The sequence below is a fragment of the Nannobrachium achirus genome, assembly GCF_963921795.1.
Source record: "Nannobrachium achirus genome assembly, chromosome: 23".
In the NCBI taxonomy this organism is placed as follows: domain Eukaryota; kingdom Metazoa; phylum Chordata; class Actinopteri; order Myctophiformes; family Myctophidae; genus Nannobrachium; species Nannobrachium achirus.
In genome coordinates, this window is record NC_137830.1 from 8,069,896 (window position 1) to 8,088,987 (window position 19,092).

At 40.8% G+C, this 19,092-nt stretch overlaps 1 protein-coding gene across 1 annotated transcript in view; it reads right to left on the reverse strand.

Moving 5' to 3' along the window:
• The window catches only part of LOC308308525 (protein NLRC3-like), a gene marked incomplete at its 5' end in the record, with an annotated part of 121,727 nt that overhangs the window by 89,586 nt on the left and 13,049 nt on the right, over positions 1 to 19,092 (reverse strand). Inside the window, 4 exons of the mRNA XM_080753936.1 lie at positions 1,654 to 1,666; positions 2,756 to 2,833; positions 8,347 to 10,013; positions 15,260 to 15,324. Of these exons, the coding sequence (XP_080610062.1) occupies positions 1,654 to 1,666; positions 2,756 to 2,833; positions 8,347 to 10,013; positions 15,260 to 15,324 (1,823 nt within the window). The remainder of the gene's footprint in view (positions 1 to 1,653; positions 1,667 to 2,755; positions 2,834 to 8,346; positions 10,014 to 15,259; positions 15,325 to 19,092) is intronic.

Consider the following 19,092-nt stretch of genomic DNA (forward strand, 5'->3'; position numbering starts at 1 on the left):
TACTACAGCATTACACAAAAGTACCTAAAGTACTAGATCTACAAGCTCCAAACATGGCGTGAAGTGACGCGTTTTGAGCATAGATGTTTTCTAGCTCTAAATGTGTTAAATAGCCAACGTGTAAAACATGGATAAAGTGGTTCAAATGAGTGTAATGCTGTATTAAACATTTTGCTGGGGACCCCCTGGAACCCCCTAAGGACCCCTGGGGGTCCCCAGACCACGCTTTGAGAACCAATGCTATAAAGAACCATCAACCACTTTAACCCTTCATCGACCGGTGTCCAAAATAGCCGATCTACAAGCTTAAAACGTGTCGTAGCACGATGTGCTGTAAGCTTTTAGATCTGCTATTTACGATGAATGTTCACGTATTAAGACATGTCCAACATTGGGACGCAGGGTTTAAATGGTTAATGGTTCAAAGAAGGTTCTTTGAGGAACCATTTGTGCTTGTGAGCTTGTAGATCTGATATTTTTCAGAGCCCTGAGGAACTCCAGTCAGTGACGTGGGTTTAAGTGTTTAACATACAAAATAAATATCATTAAAATAATGTTTTATTAATTAAAATCAGTTCCTGATTGCAGGTTTAATTAACCACTTGAACCCTAGTGAACCTATTCTGTATTCATAATTCTAAAACAGCAGATCTTCAAGCTCACAACATGTTGCAATGCAACAAACACGACAGAAAGACAGACGTTGTGAGGTTGTAGATCGTCTATTTTCACTATATTTAGACAGTTCTGTTTTAATGCATTTATTTTTGGGGGAAATGTTCTTCATTTCAATACAACAATGCATTGATAAAAAATGTAAAAGTACTGTAGTTGTAATTTGTACTTTTTTATACTTGAGAATTTACTCAAGTAAATACTTTGTCCACCACTGGTTGTCAAGACAGAAAAATGTCCAAACATGGAATGAATTCCTTCTCAAGACATTTCCTCACTAATGTGTTTGTAAAGATGTCTAGTAACACATTTCAAAAGGTTGAAACTCCCCTAGGGCAGCGGGAACAGCCACGCCCACTTTTCCTGCTCGTCACAAAGCCTTGTTTTGTGTGAGAATCTATATTTGTGGGAGCGTGTCAAATTAAAAAGGTATCTTTATTAGTTTGTTGAATCCTAGGAGACACTGCTCCTCAGGAGTCCAGATCACCTGGAGGTCCTCTGGTTCCTCCAGAGGTCCTCCTGGATGGAGTGGAGGAGTGGAGCAGGACTAGGGTGCTCCTCACCTGGGTAGAGGGGAGCATGAGGTCCTGGGCTGTTCCCCCTCTCCCCTCTATGGATGTGGTCAGCAACACCACACTTCTCAACACTTTTTTTATCTGCTGAATAAGAGCTAAGCACACACTGATTGAACTGTGTTTTAAATGGTCTCTCTAGGGGGTCCTGAACCCCAGTTTGGGAACCACTGCCCTGGAGGGGGGTTGAATTTCAATGTTTTGGATTGTGTTACTAAACACCTTTAAAACACATTGCTGAAGGTTTGTATAATATCCCCTGAATACAGGGAGGGAGGGGCCAACAGAGTATAAAAGAGTGTATGAAATGTCAATGTGACAGACAGACAGACAGACAGACAGACAGACAGACAGACAGACAGACAGACAGACAGACAGACAGACAGACAGACAGACAGATACTCACAGAGTTGAGGTTTAATCCAGTGTTCTCCTGAATGATTCACACTGTAGGAAAAAGAACAACAATGAATCAATGTCTGACTGTCTAACACACTGTCTCCACTACCTGACATAGTTCTGTTCCTTTTGCACACACACACACACACACACACACACACACACACACACACACACACACACACACACACACACACACACACACACACACACACACACACACACACACACACACACACACACACACACACACACAGAAATTCTTGAACACAAATAACAGTAAAGAAGTGTTTCAGAAGGATACAAATCAAGTCTCCTCCATTTTTGGCACACTATCACTGTATATTAAATCTATGTTAGAATATAGGACACTATCACTGTATATTAAATCTCTGATAGAATATAGGACACTATCACTGTATATTAAATCTATGATAGAATATAGGACACTATCACTGTATATTAAATCTATGATAGAATATAGGACACTATCACTGTATATTACATCTATGTTAGAATATAGGACACTATCACTGTATAATAAATATATGTTAGAATATAGGACACTATAACTGTATATTAAATCTATGTTAGAATATAGGACACCATCACTGTATATTAAATCTATGTTAGAATATAGGACACTATCACTATATATTAAATCTATGAATAGAACCATGGATCTATAGGATCAAATGATCGTCTGGCACTAATTGTCCCAGAGTAAAGACTGAACTGGTAAAAACAGTGTTTTGTTTTAGTGTCCAAGCCTCTTGGAACACTAAAGATCTGTTCTCCTAGAACACAGTGGGCACATTTTATTTACAGAGTTCCATACTGACTTTGATAAAGTGAGCCAAGGGACAAAACGTGAAACGCACTCTAAACATGTTTTTTAATTGAATTATAATTTTGAAATCTTAAAAAAAAAAAGACGAATGAAGAAAAAAAGGTGAAGCCCCCTTCCACCTGGCCAGCCAGTTCAACATTGTAAGGGAAACACTGCACTAACCAACATGGCCACAGTCCAAGTCTACTCACTTCAGAGTCTCCAGTGCAGCAGAGAGCTTCTTCAGACCAGAGCCTCCTAAGTGGCTGAAGTTCAAGTCCAGCTGTTTCAGATGGGAGGGGTTGAAGGTCAAAGCTGAAGCCAGAGAAGAACAGCCTTCCTCTGTGAGCCCACATCCTGACAACCTGCAGAGAAATCCATATTTAACAAAGTGCTGTTGATGTTCAAGTAGAGATCCACACAGAGAGAAAACTATTTATTACTATTTATTTACCTCAGGATCTGCAGTCTACACTCTTCACTCTTCAGTAGAGCAGAGAGTTGGTCCAGTTGTGATTCCTGCAGGCAGTAGAAACTGATGTCCAATTCTTTCAAATGGGAAAGATTAGATCTGAGAGCTGAGACCAGGATGTCAAATCCTGTCTGTGTGATGTTACAGCCAGCAAGTCTGTAATTAAACATTACATATCTGGATTGATTATCAGGGTTTTGGAGGAGGGACCAAAGAGATGGAAAGAACAGGCAGGCAGGAATAATGTGAAGTAAATCATGGTCATCTTCCAACAGGAAGCTAACTGACAGGAAACAGGAAGCAGCAAGTTAACAACAGATGATCCAGCAAACTGACTGAGAGGACAGACAGACAGACAGACAGACAGACAGACAGACAGACAGACAGACAGACAGACAGACAGACAGACAGACAGACAGACAGACAGACAGACAGACAGACAGACAGACAGACAGCAGGGTAGTTACCAGGTATACAGTAGTAGATGGTAATCACATAGTTATTAAAATGTACATAATATATAAACCAGTAAGACGCCTAAGGGCAAAAAAAACAGGTTGCACAGGACAGAATTCACACAAGACGGAATTCATCTGCAAGTGTGATTCGAGTTGCGGTTGGTTGTTTAAGTTGGACAGAATATGGACAAAAATATTTTCCCAAATATGGATATGACTGACGTCTGACATCATAGAAGTCTTATGTTATAGACCACATGAGACTCAAAAAAGATATGTCCATGTATGGGCATTCCAAGCTATGGGCTTAATATTGATGACATCAGGGATCTCCATGGGAATATTCTTGTTTCTAGTCAGTTTTTGTTACCATGATATCAACCTTATTCACTAAATGAAACGGACACCAGATTGCTGGTGCTGGTGGGCTGGGGTACCAGCAAACCTTCCAGTCTGTATTTACACCAATTCGACCCTCAATGATTGTGTAACTGGACGTGATAATTCCCTAGCAGATGGATCACATATTGTATTTACTGTACCGTATCATTGTGATGTGATGCCAGAGTGGGATACCATGATGTCAACTTAATGCACACTCCTCTTATTTTAATCAAACAATACATAATAAAACAGAACAAATCTAAATAATGGTGGTTAATTAATCTGACCTCAGTATCTCCAGTTCACAATGGGGGCTCTTTAATCCAGCAGAGATGAGTTCCATGAATGAATCCTTCACGTCATTATAACTGAGATCCAATTCTCTTAGATGTGAAGGTTTAGAGCTGAGAGCTGAAGCCACAATTTCAAAGTCTGGCTCATTTAGTTGACAGCCAACAAGTCTGTGAATGTAGATTACCGGTATGTCAAATCAGACACATTAGATCAAGTTCATACAGTTGATTAACAACGAGAATGTAAATCTAGTTGGCCATATATTATATTAGGTCATAAGAACACAAGGAACCACTAAATGTAAAAGTGAAAGACAGATAAATAATATGTATACTACAGTTTTTAATGTGCTCTGAACTTGTTCTATTCTATGAACTAATGTATTAATTCCTCATGAAAATCAGTAAACCTAGGTAATGACCAAGCAGTGTTAATTTTGACAGCAACTTGTGATGTAGTTTTAATCAGTCTTTTGGATAAGTCATATCATTTCAAATGTTTTAGTTGACTTAATATCATAAGACTAAATCTACAGTTGATTTAGTCAACTAAAATGTATCTTGGTTGGCTGTGATGACATCACAATACCCGATTTGTTCTAAACTTAATGCTGAAAATAGCTCATTTACAAGCTCATCTACATCTATCTTGTAGAACGTCTATTTTTGGAGTGAAAACCACGCACAATGAAGCATAAAATTACTTGCTTTATAAAGGGGAAGTTCATCAAAAAATGACTATTTCTATTGTAGACTTGATGTGATGTGTGAAATAAAAGGATTTTTTTTGTATCCTTTACGGCGAATGAAGAATCCAAAAAGGAAGACAATATTTGAGATTAAATGAAGTAAATGGAAGCTGAGATTAACACATGAAAACTACCCATGACCCACTCCAAAAAAGGCTCACAGTTTGATGTCAAGTGTCTTAACGAGCCATGAATCCCTTTGTTGAAAACACTTTCTGATATTAAAAAAACAAAAACAAAAAAAAACACATGAATGTCATTCGTCATTGGAGATCATTTAGCCTGGAAATAGTTTAAACGTTTATGAGTTTGGTTTCCTCAGAGGTGATCCAAGATTTTGGCACACTGCTCCTCCCACATTGGGAATGGTGGCATTTTGCTATGTTTGCTATGTTTTGTTAGTTTAATTGACATGAATTTCAAGCGACAGCTCCCATTTAAGTATTTCTCTCTCTGAGACAGTAAGGGCTACAGTTACCACACTGGATAGTTAGGTTCACTGTACAGTGGCCTGTGGAAGAAATCATTATTACACCAGTGGTACATGATCTCTGGTCTCCTGGATCCATGGGATAAAACCTATAGGTGTTTAAATGTATTAATTCTAAGGTGGACTAATGTGGCCATGCACTATTCTGTATCGATGCTATGACTAGGGATGGGTATCGAGAACTGGTTCTTGTTGAGAACCGGTTCCCGGTGGATCGATTCCTTGGAATCATTAGCAAAATTCCTTAACGATTCCGCTATCGATGCCTGCATATGCGCGATGACATCACACACGCGACACGCTGCCTTGTTTTGTTAGACCACAGCCAACATGTTGTCTAAGCAGAGGCGTTCTAAAGTCTGGCTGTATATTTCACGCTAATTTTGATAATGAGGCGTCAGCTTTCCTATAGTCTGAAAGCTGAAAATCGTGTTGCAAGCCGCGACTCTGCACACAGTGCCACGTGCACACATAAAAGGGGGCTTGGGCCCCTGAACTTTTATCCATCTGTAAAAAGTGTCCTCTCGAGACCATGAATGCAGTTTTTTACTATGGTGAAAGAAATGCAAATGCCTTTCCGTGTAGGGCTGTCACAATTATTACATAATCGTCTAATCGCAATTATTTGACATAATCGCGATTATTTGACATAATCGCGATTATTTTTCATAATCGTCATAATCGTTTCCACGTTGAAAATTTTTCATATATTTCTTTTGAAGTAAAAAAATGTGGAAATAGCAGATCTACAATTTCACAACGCGTTGTGAGCGTGTAGATCGGCTATTTCCACTATCAATGTTTTTTTTTAAGTATAAAGTTGTCAAATATGTCAGTAATTTCTTTGTATATTTAGGTTATGTGTCATATCTACCATGTGCAACTTCAAAGCCTAAAAGCCAAACAGAAATGTGATTGTCAACGACAAAAAAACACACAATTAAATTGTTAATCGCAATTATTTGAGTGAAAATTAATTGTCTTGTAAAATGTCATAATCGTGACAGGCTTATTTCCGTGCCATACCTGAATGCAGCTCCTGAACTCGAATGCAGCATCTTATGTTGAAAGAATTTCCCTCTTTTAGAAATGTCATCCCCTGCCTCTCTAACATACTCTGCACGTCCCTGGCACACACATCTACATGCACACGCAGCAGCAGACAACAGCCACACTGTTGTTTAATGTTTTCCTTGTGTCGTCTCGTCAGGTTGTCTTGGTCGGATGCGCTAGCATAGGCTAGGTCTAGGATAACTAGTTTGTGTCATGGAGGATGACAGTTTGTTTCCAAAGCCACAGTACGAGCCGTTTTAATCCCAACAGCAACAATAAAGGAATCGCTAAAATCTTTACGATACCCATCCCTAGCCGTGACATAATTGAATAGACTATTAACATTCATTATATTTTTGAGCGGTGCAAACCGCTCCTATATTTCACTTTCGGTTTATTTAGCTAAAACATATTAGCACGGGCGATTCTTTCATTCTTCATCGATTGGCTAGTTGAGTAATTAAACATAAGAATCGACCAATCAGAAACTGTTCTACTCATGACGACATGTGTTAGCCAAACAGAACAGACCAATCAAATGCTGTGTTGTTCATGTTAATTTAGATCTGTCTTGGCCATTACACTTGCACTTGAGACCGGTTTAAAATTCATGAAAGGTCCAGGCGTAATGGCCAGGTTGTTTCATATCCTGGACCTCTCCTAAACCTTAAACTAACAGATTGAACATGACACAGGATTCGAAACAGCAACCACGCTACATTACCATTGTAGGCTATGATTACTGTTTCGAATCCTGTGTGCTGTTCAATCTGCCAGTTTAAGGTTCATCATGCCAAGAAGTGCAGTAGAGTACAGTACAGTAAGGTACAGTAAGGTACAGTACAGTACAGTACAGTAAGGTACAGTAAGGTACAGTAAGGTACAGTACAGTACAGTACAGTACAGTACAGTACAGTACAGTACAGTACAGTACAGTACATACACACACACACAGGGTATAGCTGCTCAGATTCACCGCTCCACTTCGAACAGGCCGGACTGGGCCCATCAGTAAAATGAAAGAGAGCATTTCCTGGGACCTTGACACCTTTTACTATTATTTTTTGGGTGGATGCGAGCCCACACTGTTTTGAAGGAACAGTATTCCTAGTTGATAATAACATTTTGAATGGACATTGGACATGGATCCATATTAATGGCTAATGATTGTGTTTTCCTGAATTGACTATAGAAGCTAAAATATATAGCTATTTTCTGGTTATTACCTAGTTAGTACATATTCTATGCAAATTATGCAAATGAGGAAACGTTGGATAATTTCATTTTGGCAGAAGATTCAGTTATGGACATCAAAACAAACTTAGACTAAGTAAAAGCAAAGAAATAAAGCCATTTCCTGATTTTACCGGATATTTACATTATTAATGCAAATTATGCAAATGAGGAAAGGTTGCATGACTACACCATGGTAATAAATTACTTCCTGGTCATCAGAAACATAGACTTGGACTCTTAGATCACCTTTCTAAGTTAAATGGAAGCAGACTTATAGTAATTTCCAGTTTATGGCAATTTATGGCAATTAATTAGCTTATTATGCTAATTACTCAAATTGCTCAACGTGCAACTTTTGGCAACCAAGCTTAATCTCATCTGCTAAGCCTAAAGATGACATCTGAATCATAAAAGTTTACACTACTCAACATTTCTAGGTCTAACATGGGACCTATGGGGGCTTCCAGTAGACTAAGAGGACTTGGGTTCTTCTGTTCTGTGTGGCACCATGTTCCTTGTTCCCTGTTGATGTGTTTTACCTGGCTTTAATAGGACTAGCCTTTATTTACACTTTCACACGATACCACCAGTCACTATTTGAGACCTGACTATTATTGGATATTTTATATTAACCATCATTTTTAATTGTACTTTTAGATGTGATGGTAGATTGATTCTCTTCTGATGCGTTTTCTATTTGCATGACTACTAACCGAGCCTTTCTGGTGTTCCTCACGGCTGGGACCAGGTTAAGTTTCCCTCCAGATGTTGTGTTGTATTTGTCCAGGTCCAACTCATCCAGAACCTCCTCTGACGTCAGCAGCATGTGGGCCAGAGCTGAACACTGGGAGTGAGACAGTTTTGTCTTTGATCTGTCCCCTGACTCCAGGTACTGTTGGATCTCCTGATGCAGTGAGTGGTCGTTCATCTCCATCAAACAGTGGAAAATGTTGATGTATCTGTCAGGAGAGATACCTCCGTCCTCACGTTTTATCTCCTTCAGGTTGTCGATGGCTCTCTGGATGCTCTCTGGACTGATCTGTGTCTCACCCAATAGGCCTCCCAATAGACTCTGGTTGGACTCCAGTGAGAGGCCATGCAGGAAGCGGAGAAAGAGGTCCAGGTGGCCATTCTTACTCTTCGAGGATTTTTCAAAGGCTCTCTTCAGGAAGTCATCCAAGGAACTGACATCAACTCCCAGGAATGTCTTCAGTACCTTCCTGTTCCTCTTCTTGTTCCTCTGTGTGTAACAGTGGAACAGGTAGACTGCAGCCAGAAACTCCTGGATGCTCAGATGAACAAAGCTGTAGACCTTTCTCTCAGATTGAACAGTCTCTTCTTTGAAGATCTCTGTGCACACTCCTGAGTACAGCGAGGCGTCTTTCACATCAAGACCACACTCTTCCAGGTCTTCTTGGTAGAACATCATGCTACCTTTGTCCAGATGTTCAAATGCAAGCCTGCCCAGCTTCAGAATAACCTCTCTGTCAGCCTCCATGAGCTGCTGTTGATTCACATCGTGGTACTTCTTCCACTTCCTCTTGGTCTGAACCCACAGGAAGTGGCTGTACATCGCAGTCTGTGTCTTGGGCAGATTTTCTGTCTCGTCTGTCTTCAACATGTCCTCCAGAACGGTAGCGGTGATCCAACAGAAGACTGGGATGTGACACATGATGTGGAGGCTCTTTGATGTCTTCATGTGTGAGATGATTTTGTTGGCCAGCTTCTCATCACTGAATCTCTTCCTGAAGAACTCCTCCTTCTGGGGGTCTGTGAAGCCTCGTACTTCTGTCACCAAGTCAACATATGCAGGAGGGATCTGATTGGCTGCTGCAGGTCTGGTAGTTATCCAGAGGAGGGCTGAGGGGAGCAGATTCCCCTTGATGAGGTTTGTCAACAGCAAGTCCACTGATGATGTCACTGTGGCATCAGAAACGATGTCATTGTTGTTGAAGACATCAGAATCAATATCAATGTTCTTGAATTTCAGCGGAAACCTGCTTTCATCCAGACCATCAAAGATGAAGCCAACCTTCCAGACAGCGAGCTGCTCTGCTGTGACCTTCTTTAATTCTGGGTGGAAACGATGGATCAGTGAGAGAAGACTGTGCTGCTCATCTCTGACCAGGTTCAGCTCCCGGAATGAGAAGGGAACCAGGAGAATGACATCTTGATTTTCCAAACCCCTTGCCCAGTCCAGAGTGAACTTACGCACAGAGAAGGTTTTTCCAATGCCAGCGATGCCCTTGGTCAGAACTCTTCTGTTGGGTCTATCTCTGCCAAGGAGGAGGGGCTTAAAGATGTCACAGCATTTGATTGGTTGGTCATGGAGGGTCTTCTTCTTGGAAGCTGTCTCTAGCTGCCAGACCTCATGTTGGTTATTAACCCCTTCACTCTCTCCCGCTGAGAGGTAGAGCTCTGTGTAGATGCTGCTGAGGGAGGGCACTTCAGTGACGTATGTCACACGATCAAGACGGTTCAAACCGACCTTATAAACCTTTAAATACTCCAGCGGACTGACACCTGCTATGAGAAGACAATGAAGACATGTTAAACATGTTAAAGTTAATTTATAACTTTACATGTAATATAGCATACCATTAAAACTATTTCTTAAATACCCTCCAGAAAATCTACAGTTTGTCAAAAAATAGGGACCACATAAAGAAAAAACTGATAAATAATCAATATCATTGGATCATTTGTTTCTGTCTAAATGTATATGTTAATCATCAGTATTTGGACAGTGATACAGGAATACAATGTGGACATTTAGTCTGATGATGTTTTCTGCTAAACATTAATTAATTGATATGAAATGTTAATTAGTGTAAAATGTGTCCAGTCTTACTTTGTTCACTTGTGGTTTGACTGGATGTCTTCTGTTCAGGTGTGGTTCTGAGTCTCTCTCTGTGGAGATGAACACAATATAATATAGATAATAGATAGTTTAATAACTTATATTATTTAATTAAACATTTAAAACCTATATGCTTTGTCTTTCAATGAATAGTGCCGATATACAAGCTCAGGAAGTGCTGTGATGCCATGTGTTGTGAGCTTGTAGATCTGCTCTTTTTCCCATGGGTTTTGAAAATATTGTATAGATCAGCGCTACTCAACCCGCGGCCCGCGGGCCGCATGCGGCCCTTTCCGCATGTCTGTGCGGCCCGTCATGATCATACAAATAAAAAAATATTTAATTTTCTAAGCCTGTCAAAGGCGGTGATGTTTGAGCCTCAGTGCACTCCGTAGTCAGGAAGCGAATGCAGTCAACACACAGAGCGCAGCCATAGCGCAGCACTGACAGCAGTGTGAGATGCAACTCCACTAGAGCTGGTACAACGAGACAGTCAGACAGACAAATTTGCGGAGATTTTGCAGCAGACAACCGCAGTCGGGCTTCACTTGTGGTTTGACTGGATGTCTTCTGTTCAGGTGTGGTTCTGAGTCTCTCTCTGTGGAGATGAACACAATATAATATAGATAATAGATAGTTTAATAACTTATATTATTTAATTAAACATTTAAAACCTATATGCTTTGTCTTTCAATGAATAGTGCCGATATACAAGCTCAGGAAGTGCTGTGATGCCATGTGTTGTGAGCTTGTAGATCTGCTCTTTTTCCCATGGGTTTTGAAAATATTGTATAGATCAGCGCTACTCAACCCGCGGCCCGCGGGCCGCATGCGGCCCTTTCCGCATGTCTGTGCGGCCCGTCATGATCATACAAATAAAAAAATATTTAATTTTCTAAGCCTGTCAAAGGCGGTGATGTTTGAGCCTCAGTGCACTCTGTAGTCAGGAAGCGAATGCAGTCAACACACAGAGCGCAGCCATAGCGCAGCACTGACAGCAGTGTGAGATGCAACTCCACTAGAGCTGGTACAACGAGACAGTCAGACAGACAAATTTGCGGAGATTTTGCAGCAGACAACCGCAGTCGGGCTACTGGAGACTGGGCGCATGGCGGTCGTGCGATATGAACGGTCGCAACTGTCATGTTTCAGGCTAATGAAGAGGGGAACTGCCCGTAGGCACGTTACACGTAGCCCTTGTCTCTGCGGCTCCGCCGTCAATGAAAAAAAGTCAGCACCGCATTCCAACAGATAGCATCAGCCAGGGAACTATTCTACCACAAATCTCCTCCAACGAGATGTTGTGTTTTACAAAGCTCAAATCACTGTTTTATAAGTACAGTGCAACTGAGGCAGAGTTGAACTGAGCTTGAGTTATTTTTCCATATAACAACTCTCTTCACCAAAAATAGCCGATCTACAAGCAACACATGATGGGTTTCCTGCAGCACTTTACAGGCCAGGCGCCCCGCCTGGCCAGAAAACCCCCCCGCCCCCCCAAGGGTATAACATTTTTTTTTTTTTTTCAAATTTTTTTTTTTTTCAAAAAAACTTTTTGGACCTCCAACAATGTACTAGGCATGATCGCGATCGCGAAATTGCATGTTTAACCCCCATACCAACCCTATCTTTCAAACATGGCAGCCATGTTTGTTTACATTTGAAGAAAACATAAGGGCTGGTATCTCCTGAATGCCTGAACGGATTTCCAAGCGAATGTTTTTGTTTGAAAGCTGTGAAAAGCGTGTACATGCATAGTGCATCATCTGTGCACGAATTCATACACCAGCGTGCACACTATTTTTTTAACCCTTTGGTGGCGAACCGGCAATATAAGTTATTCAATGTTGAATAAATGTGGATGATAGCATGTAGTTGTGTTTTCCGTCATCATGGGCACATTCATGTGTTTTTTATAGGGCAAAAATAAGAATTAATATTACAAATTAAGTGAATTAATTACTCGAATTAATTAATTAATTATCAAAAATTTTCGGCGCACGCGCTTTGCGCGTGCGCCATGATATCCCCCCCTGGTCAAGACTTTTTCCTGCAGGAAACCGTCATCTTGTGGTGAGCTTGCAGATCGGCTATTTTTGGTGAATGTCCCCCAAGAATAGGGATACTGGGGTTTGAGTTGATTGAATAATAAGTATAAACGTCTATTTACAGGTCTGGATCAATAACAGCCTGTCAGGTCATGGCTACAGCTTCAAGTCAAATTATGTAATTTTACCAAGACCTTTTGTCTTGTTTGAAAAACAAGATTTGTATTTTATTTTATAATTTATTTTATTTGTTACAAGAAGAAAGACTAGGATATTATTTGAGTCATTGATTTGAATTGTTGCATTCTGACTGTTACTATCTGTTCAATTCAATTCAAAGGAGCTTCATTGGCATGAGAAAACATACCTTTACATTGCCAAAGTTCACAAGCATTGCATACCCAGACCCAGACACTGTTGTGGATATTAGTCTGGTCCTTCTCAGTGTTATTTAAGGGGCGGTTACAAAAAGATTGAACCAGATCTGTTCATTTTCACTTCACATTTTGTAAATAAAGCCTAATTTGATAAAATTTGATAATTTCATCATTCCATTTATGACAATCTTTTGGTTCAATGAGGTTTGGCCTGGCTTTAATATATATAGATGGAAATGTGGCTGTTTTCTGTGCGTTTCCTTAATTATTAGACTTGTCATGAAGTGTGTTACAAAATCATTGTAAACGTCCAAAATACAACATCAGTAATTTTTAGCTTGCGGCCCTTTGGACTTTTGGCATTTTGCTGAGTGGCCCCTGAGCCATCTAAAGTTGAGTAGCCCTGGTATAGATGAACATGTATTGCATCACCTGGCATACATGATACAAAAACACAGCCCAGTTGTACACAAATGTTAATTTATATATCACTGTAGACTAGAGGTAATAGTTGTACATAATGTTCTTATATCACTGTAGACTAGAGGTAATAGTTGTACATAATGTTCTTATATCACTGTAGACTAGAGGTAATAGTTGTCAACATGTGTTCTGGAGGGTCATCAATGAGATGACAGGACGGAAGAGGACTGAGGACTTAGGAGGGACAGGTTGAGGGACACAGCCCAGAGGAGAGGGTGACCACCTGGTTCAAACACTTGTGGGTGATCTACGCCCGCTCGTGACTTTCAGGCAGTGTTGTAAAGTAACTAAGTACATTTACTTAAGTAATGTATTAAGTACAGTTTTGAGGTATTTGTACTTTACTTGGGTATTTCCAATTTCCAATACTTTTACTTCTACTCCACTACATCTGGGATCCAAATATTGTACTTCTACTCCACTACATATTTGAAACCTTATTTTCAAATATATATTATAATATTCTAAAACATACGTAAACCACTTGAGCCCTATTTTATACGTTGGCCATTTGAAAATAACCGATCTACAAGCTCACAACGCGTCGCATCGCGACACGTTGTGAGCTGTCAATACTTTCCTACTTTTACTCAAGTACATTTTGAATTCTGGACATTTACTTGTAATGGAGTACATCTACAGTGCAGTATTGATACTTTTACTTAAGTACGAAATGTGAGTACTTTTTCCACATCTGCTTTCAGGCAAACAAAATGTTACACCTGTGATACACGGGCTGTGTGGTGAATGGCATGTGATATTATCTCCACTGTGTCTTATAGTGTGTATATTGTAATGGATTCACATACTGTGTGTGTGGAGGTCTAGGTTCATCACCAAAGTCAGGAGCTCCTTTAGACCTGTCACTCTTCACAGACACACAGCTGGGTGTTGGAGACTCTGGTCTGTGGACAATCATAAACATGTTTCTATAATTATCTCGTCAATAATAAAAAGGTTAGTTTGTTCAACATGATTTATTGTTATTTCTCATTATAATAAATGTATAATAATTAAATATGAGAAACATTATTGGGTTCTGGTTCCTCAACATTTCTGTGAAAAGGAAAAACATCAAACTAGAAAGGGACGCTCCACAGAGCGCAAACCTCCACCAGGCAGTGTTTTCCACTATCTATTGTATGGTTGATACCAACATTCTGTTCTTAGTATCTATTATTGGTATGGTTGATACCAACATTCTGTTCTTAGGAAGGCAATCATCAAAGTTGACATTATTTGATTTGGTATAAAATCACCTCTGGGTAGAACACAGCCAATGTATTCTGTGGATTTATGTATCAAATATGGAAGGATTTTGTCACTCTAAAATATTAAGAGCCAGACCACGATGTCTGTTCAGAAGAGTTTGATAAAAACTAAATGATGTGTTGTTTTCTGTGTGTTTTACACACAGACCTGACCTGGGATCAGTAGAGTGGTGTCCATCTTTGAAGTGAATAGGTTTATGCATGGACGCGTCACTCTTCATGGAGACACAGCTGGGTACAGGAGACCCTGCTCTCTGCTGATGGACCCTGAGAGAAAGAGAGGATCAATATGATTTTTAAAGAGGCGTTGACATTAAGTGTTGCCCCTGGCACGTAAATAAAACTTTCAGGACAGTGTAGTTTGCTTTCAGGTTGCCCGACGGGGCAAGTGCTCATTTGAGAGGGGACGCAACAACCGTCTATAAACACACCACCAGATATCTGTCTAATCACTTGAACGTGGCCAGAGCGCTCTGTCTTCTGGTCTGTGGAATGTAAAATAAGAGCACTGTTTATCTATAATGTGCTGGTTTAACTGAACTTTGCAAAGGAACGATGCAGCAGTCAGAGAAACCACATTCCCCAGTCGTCAGCTGCTGACTAAACTGACCCTTGATAACGATGTGGAAGTTTATCTGGAGCTCTTTGAGAGGACCACTGCTGGAGAGAGGTGTCCTGTAGCAGAGTGGGGTGGGATGCCTGTCCAGACTCCAGATGTATCAGTAATCAATGCTGTGAACTTCACTGTTCTGCATCTCAAAACCAATATGTTGGCAAAGGAAAACCTCAGACTAAGATAATGTGTAATGAGTCCAAGGATCAAGATTTCATAAACGCTTTCAGGTATAATTTCTTCCCTAGCGGGAATGTCCGTGTAGAATTTCACGGAAATCACACTGTGTTCATGATTTGAGGCGCCCGACATATCCGCTTGGTTTAATGACTAGAAATACTGTGTACGGATTTGCCTTCAGCCAGACATGCACGCACGCACGCATGCACGCACGCACGCACACGCACTTTCAAGTATCATTTCTTCCTCTGCCTAATGGGAAAGTGCCTGCAAAATTTCACAGAAATCATACGCTGTGTTCATGATTTGTGGCATTTTGTTCACTGCAAACTTTAGAAGCCAATCTTAGCCAATCAGGATGGAATATGAAAAATCTGACAAATTTAATCACTATAGATATAATGTGTACTGATATTAGTACAAAATCTGGGAGCACTGTCAAACATTTGACAGTACTCTGACATCCAGGGAGTGTGTGTACTGTTTCGCTGCGATCGGGGAAACGGTGTCAGAGATTAGCTATTCACAGATAGACACATGGACACATGGACACACACACACACACACACACACACACACACACACATGCGCACGCACGCACGCACGCATGCACGCACGCACGCACGCACGTACGCACACACACGGACGGACGGACGGACGGACGGACGGACGGACGGACGGACGGACGGACGGACGGACGGACAGACAGACGGACAGGGTGCTAAACAGTCTCTGCCATGCCTTCAGCCTAGAGACTAGTGCTTTTCTAAGTACCCACAGTCACACACATTTTATACATGTAGATCACTTTGTTGTGTTATATTGCTGTGTATATTGTAAAGGAGGATTCACTTACTCTGTGTGTGGAGGTCCACTGAAGTCAGGAGGTGCCCATTTAGAACAATCACTCTTCATAGACACAAGGCTGGGTGTTGGAGACTCTGGTCTGTGGCGTTTGGCAGAACACTGACTTACATCCATCTCTAGGTCTTTATTAAACCTGTCAGGGTTACAGTCAATGAAATAGATCATCTCTATGTCTTTATTAAACCTGTCAGGGTTACAGTCAATGAAATAGATCATCTCTATGTCTTTATTAAACCTGTCAGGGTTACAGTCAATGAAATAGATCATCTCTAGGTCTTTATTAAACCTGTGTGTGCGTGTGCGTGTGCGTGTGCGTGCGTGCGTGTGTGTGTGTGTGTGTGTGTGTGTGTGTGTGTGTGTGTGTGTGTGTGTGTTTTATTACCACAACCACAGATGGGTAATGCATAGGGCATTCACGAATAGTGATTTTTAGAATTCGAATTATTCGACCTCAAAGTATTCGAATATTCGGAATTCGACGGGTATTTTTGTAATCTAATAAATCATTAAAACGCTCCTTTGCGAGCCTTAAAAACAACCAGCAATTAACGGGTTAACCTCTGTTCGTGAAATAACAGCCATCGATTGGCTGTGAGAGGTTTTCACTGGTGGATGCAGAACTCAAGCAGCAGAGAGAGAACGGACCCTTTGGAACAGACCTACAATGCACAATGCGTCGCGGATAGACGCGTTGTGAGCTTGTACATCTGCTATTTTTGACACGCTGCACTGTCTTACGACTGAACATAGCATAAACATGCTGATGAAACTTGCGACGAAAAACGAGTTCAATTTACTAGGAAAACTCCGAAAATAACTGTTCAAGCCTATCCTATCTATCTTCAACAACCACATTTATACTGTCCATCCTTGTTCGTTACAAGCAGTGTTGTAGGCTATTGTGAATTGTTTAGCCTCGGGATCCAGGCATTATAGTGATTGTTTGATGGGATGAACGCTATGTTAATGACTTCACACGCATGTCGTTGACACCTCCGCTACTTAGCAGGCCATTAATATGTACCGAGACTCATTCCAATGTTAATGAAGGCTGGTGTGACTCGAGTCTCGACCAGTACAACAGACAAGGCTAAGATGGGTTATGATTACATTACATCACATGCTATAGTAGAAGTATACAGTATGTAACACAAGCTTTACAAGATCATCAATTCCACTCCAATCCGCGTCGCGAAACTCTCGACCCGTTATCATAAATAAAACGGCGGACGCTTGTACCTTTATGGTTTAAAGAGGAGATACATTTGAATATGAAGCATGACATCAACGTGGTTGCGGTGAAGCGCGGTCCGAAAGAGCTACTGTAAAGAGAAGGGTGTCCTCTAAACTGGATATACTCGGCAAGAGGAACGTAACTCAGCAGCAATAAAGTAAAGTAGCCTAAAGAATTACACACTTTTGTCAGCAACGAGCAGAGCTTGCTTGTTCTGGAGAGCCCCTCCCCTCCCCTCCTACACTGAGTGACTGTCATCTATAGTGACGGGCCAGCAGTGTATGTCGGCAGTCGGCACATCAATCACATAAGCTAGCCACTACAGTGTGGTTGGATTTGACAACAATCAAACATGAATGGATTAGGAGAAATACTAACACCAGAGCTCACAGCTGCATGTCTACTGTAGAAATATTGTTTGTCACGAAAAAAAAAACGAAAAAAAAACGAAAATAATATTAAAATTAATTTCGGCGATTTTTCGAATAGTGTTTATAGTAATCGAATAGTGTTTTGATATTCGAATATTCGAATATTCGAATATTCGGTGAATGCCCTAGTAATGCATGCAGTTTTATGACAGTTCTATCCAGTGGAGGCTGACTCATTATCATCAAAGTTGACATTATTTGATTTGGTATAAAATCACCTCTAGGTACAGTATACACAGCCAATATATTCTGTGGATTTATGAATCAAATGTGGAAGGATGTCGTCATGCTAAAATATTAAGAGCCAGACCACGATATCTGTTCAGTAGAGTTTGATAACAACTAAATTATATATTGTTTTCTGTGTGTTTTACATTCTGACCTGGGATCAGTAGAGTGGTGTCCATCTTTGAAGTGAATATGTTTATCCATGGACCAGTCACTCTTCATGGAGACACAGCTGGGTACAGGAGACCCTGCTCTCTGCTGATGGACCCTGAGAGAAACAGAGGATCAACATGATTTACTTTATTTATATTCAATCATTAGAATCCATGAGGAATCCACTCAGTCTCTTACAGATTACAGGTTCCTGCTTGCTCTCCTACAGTGCGGACGTATCGCTGCTTGCTCCCGCTTAGGCTCGCTTGTGCTTACATTCTTCTGCTGATACTGATGTTTTATTTTTTCTCTGAGAAACTACAAATGGATCTTGGATACTTATAAAACTCCGGGATTGTTTTGCTGTACTGCAATATACTATTTTTTGCCACTTGGTGACTGGATACGTAGCATCTAGCTAACTAGCAAGATGGCCGGACCAACCATTTCTACAAGGGTTTATCAGAAACTGCTTCAGAGGATTGCAGTACTGGAAACGGAATTATTCCAATTAAAACAAACCCAAAGACTGGATAAACCACTCGCCTGGAATTCCCTTGGTGCAAAGCCAAAGATGAAAGAACGGACGACGGGCAGGACACCCTCCCAAAGCCCTCTTATCACCGACGAATGGCCGGAATTACCCCGGCACAGCGCTGCTTCGACCCCCCTTCATAAATGGGCAACTGCCAAGGGGAAAAACACTGCTAAAAAGTCAAACGCAGTCCAATCTCCAC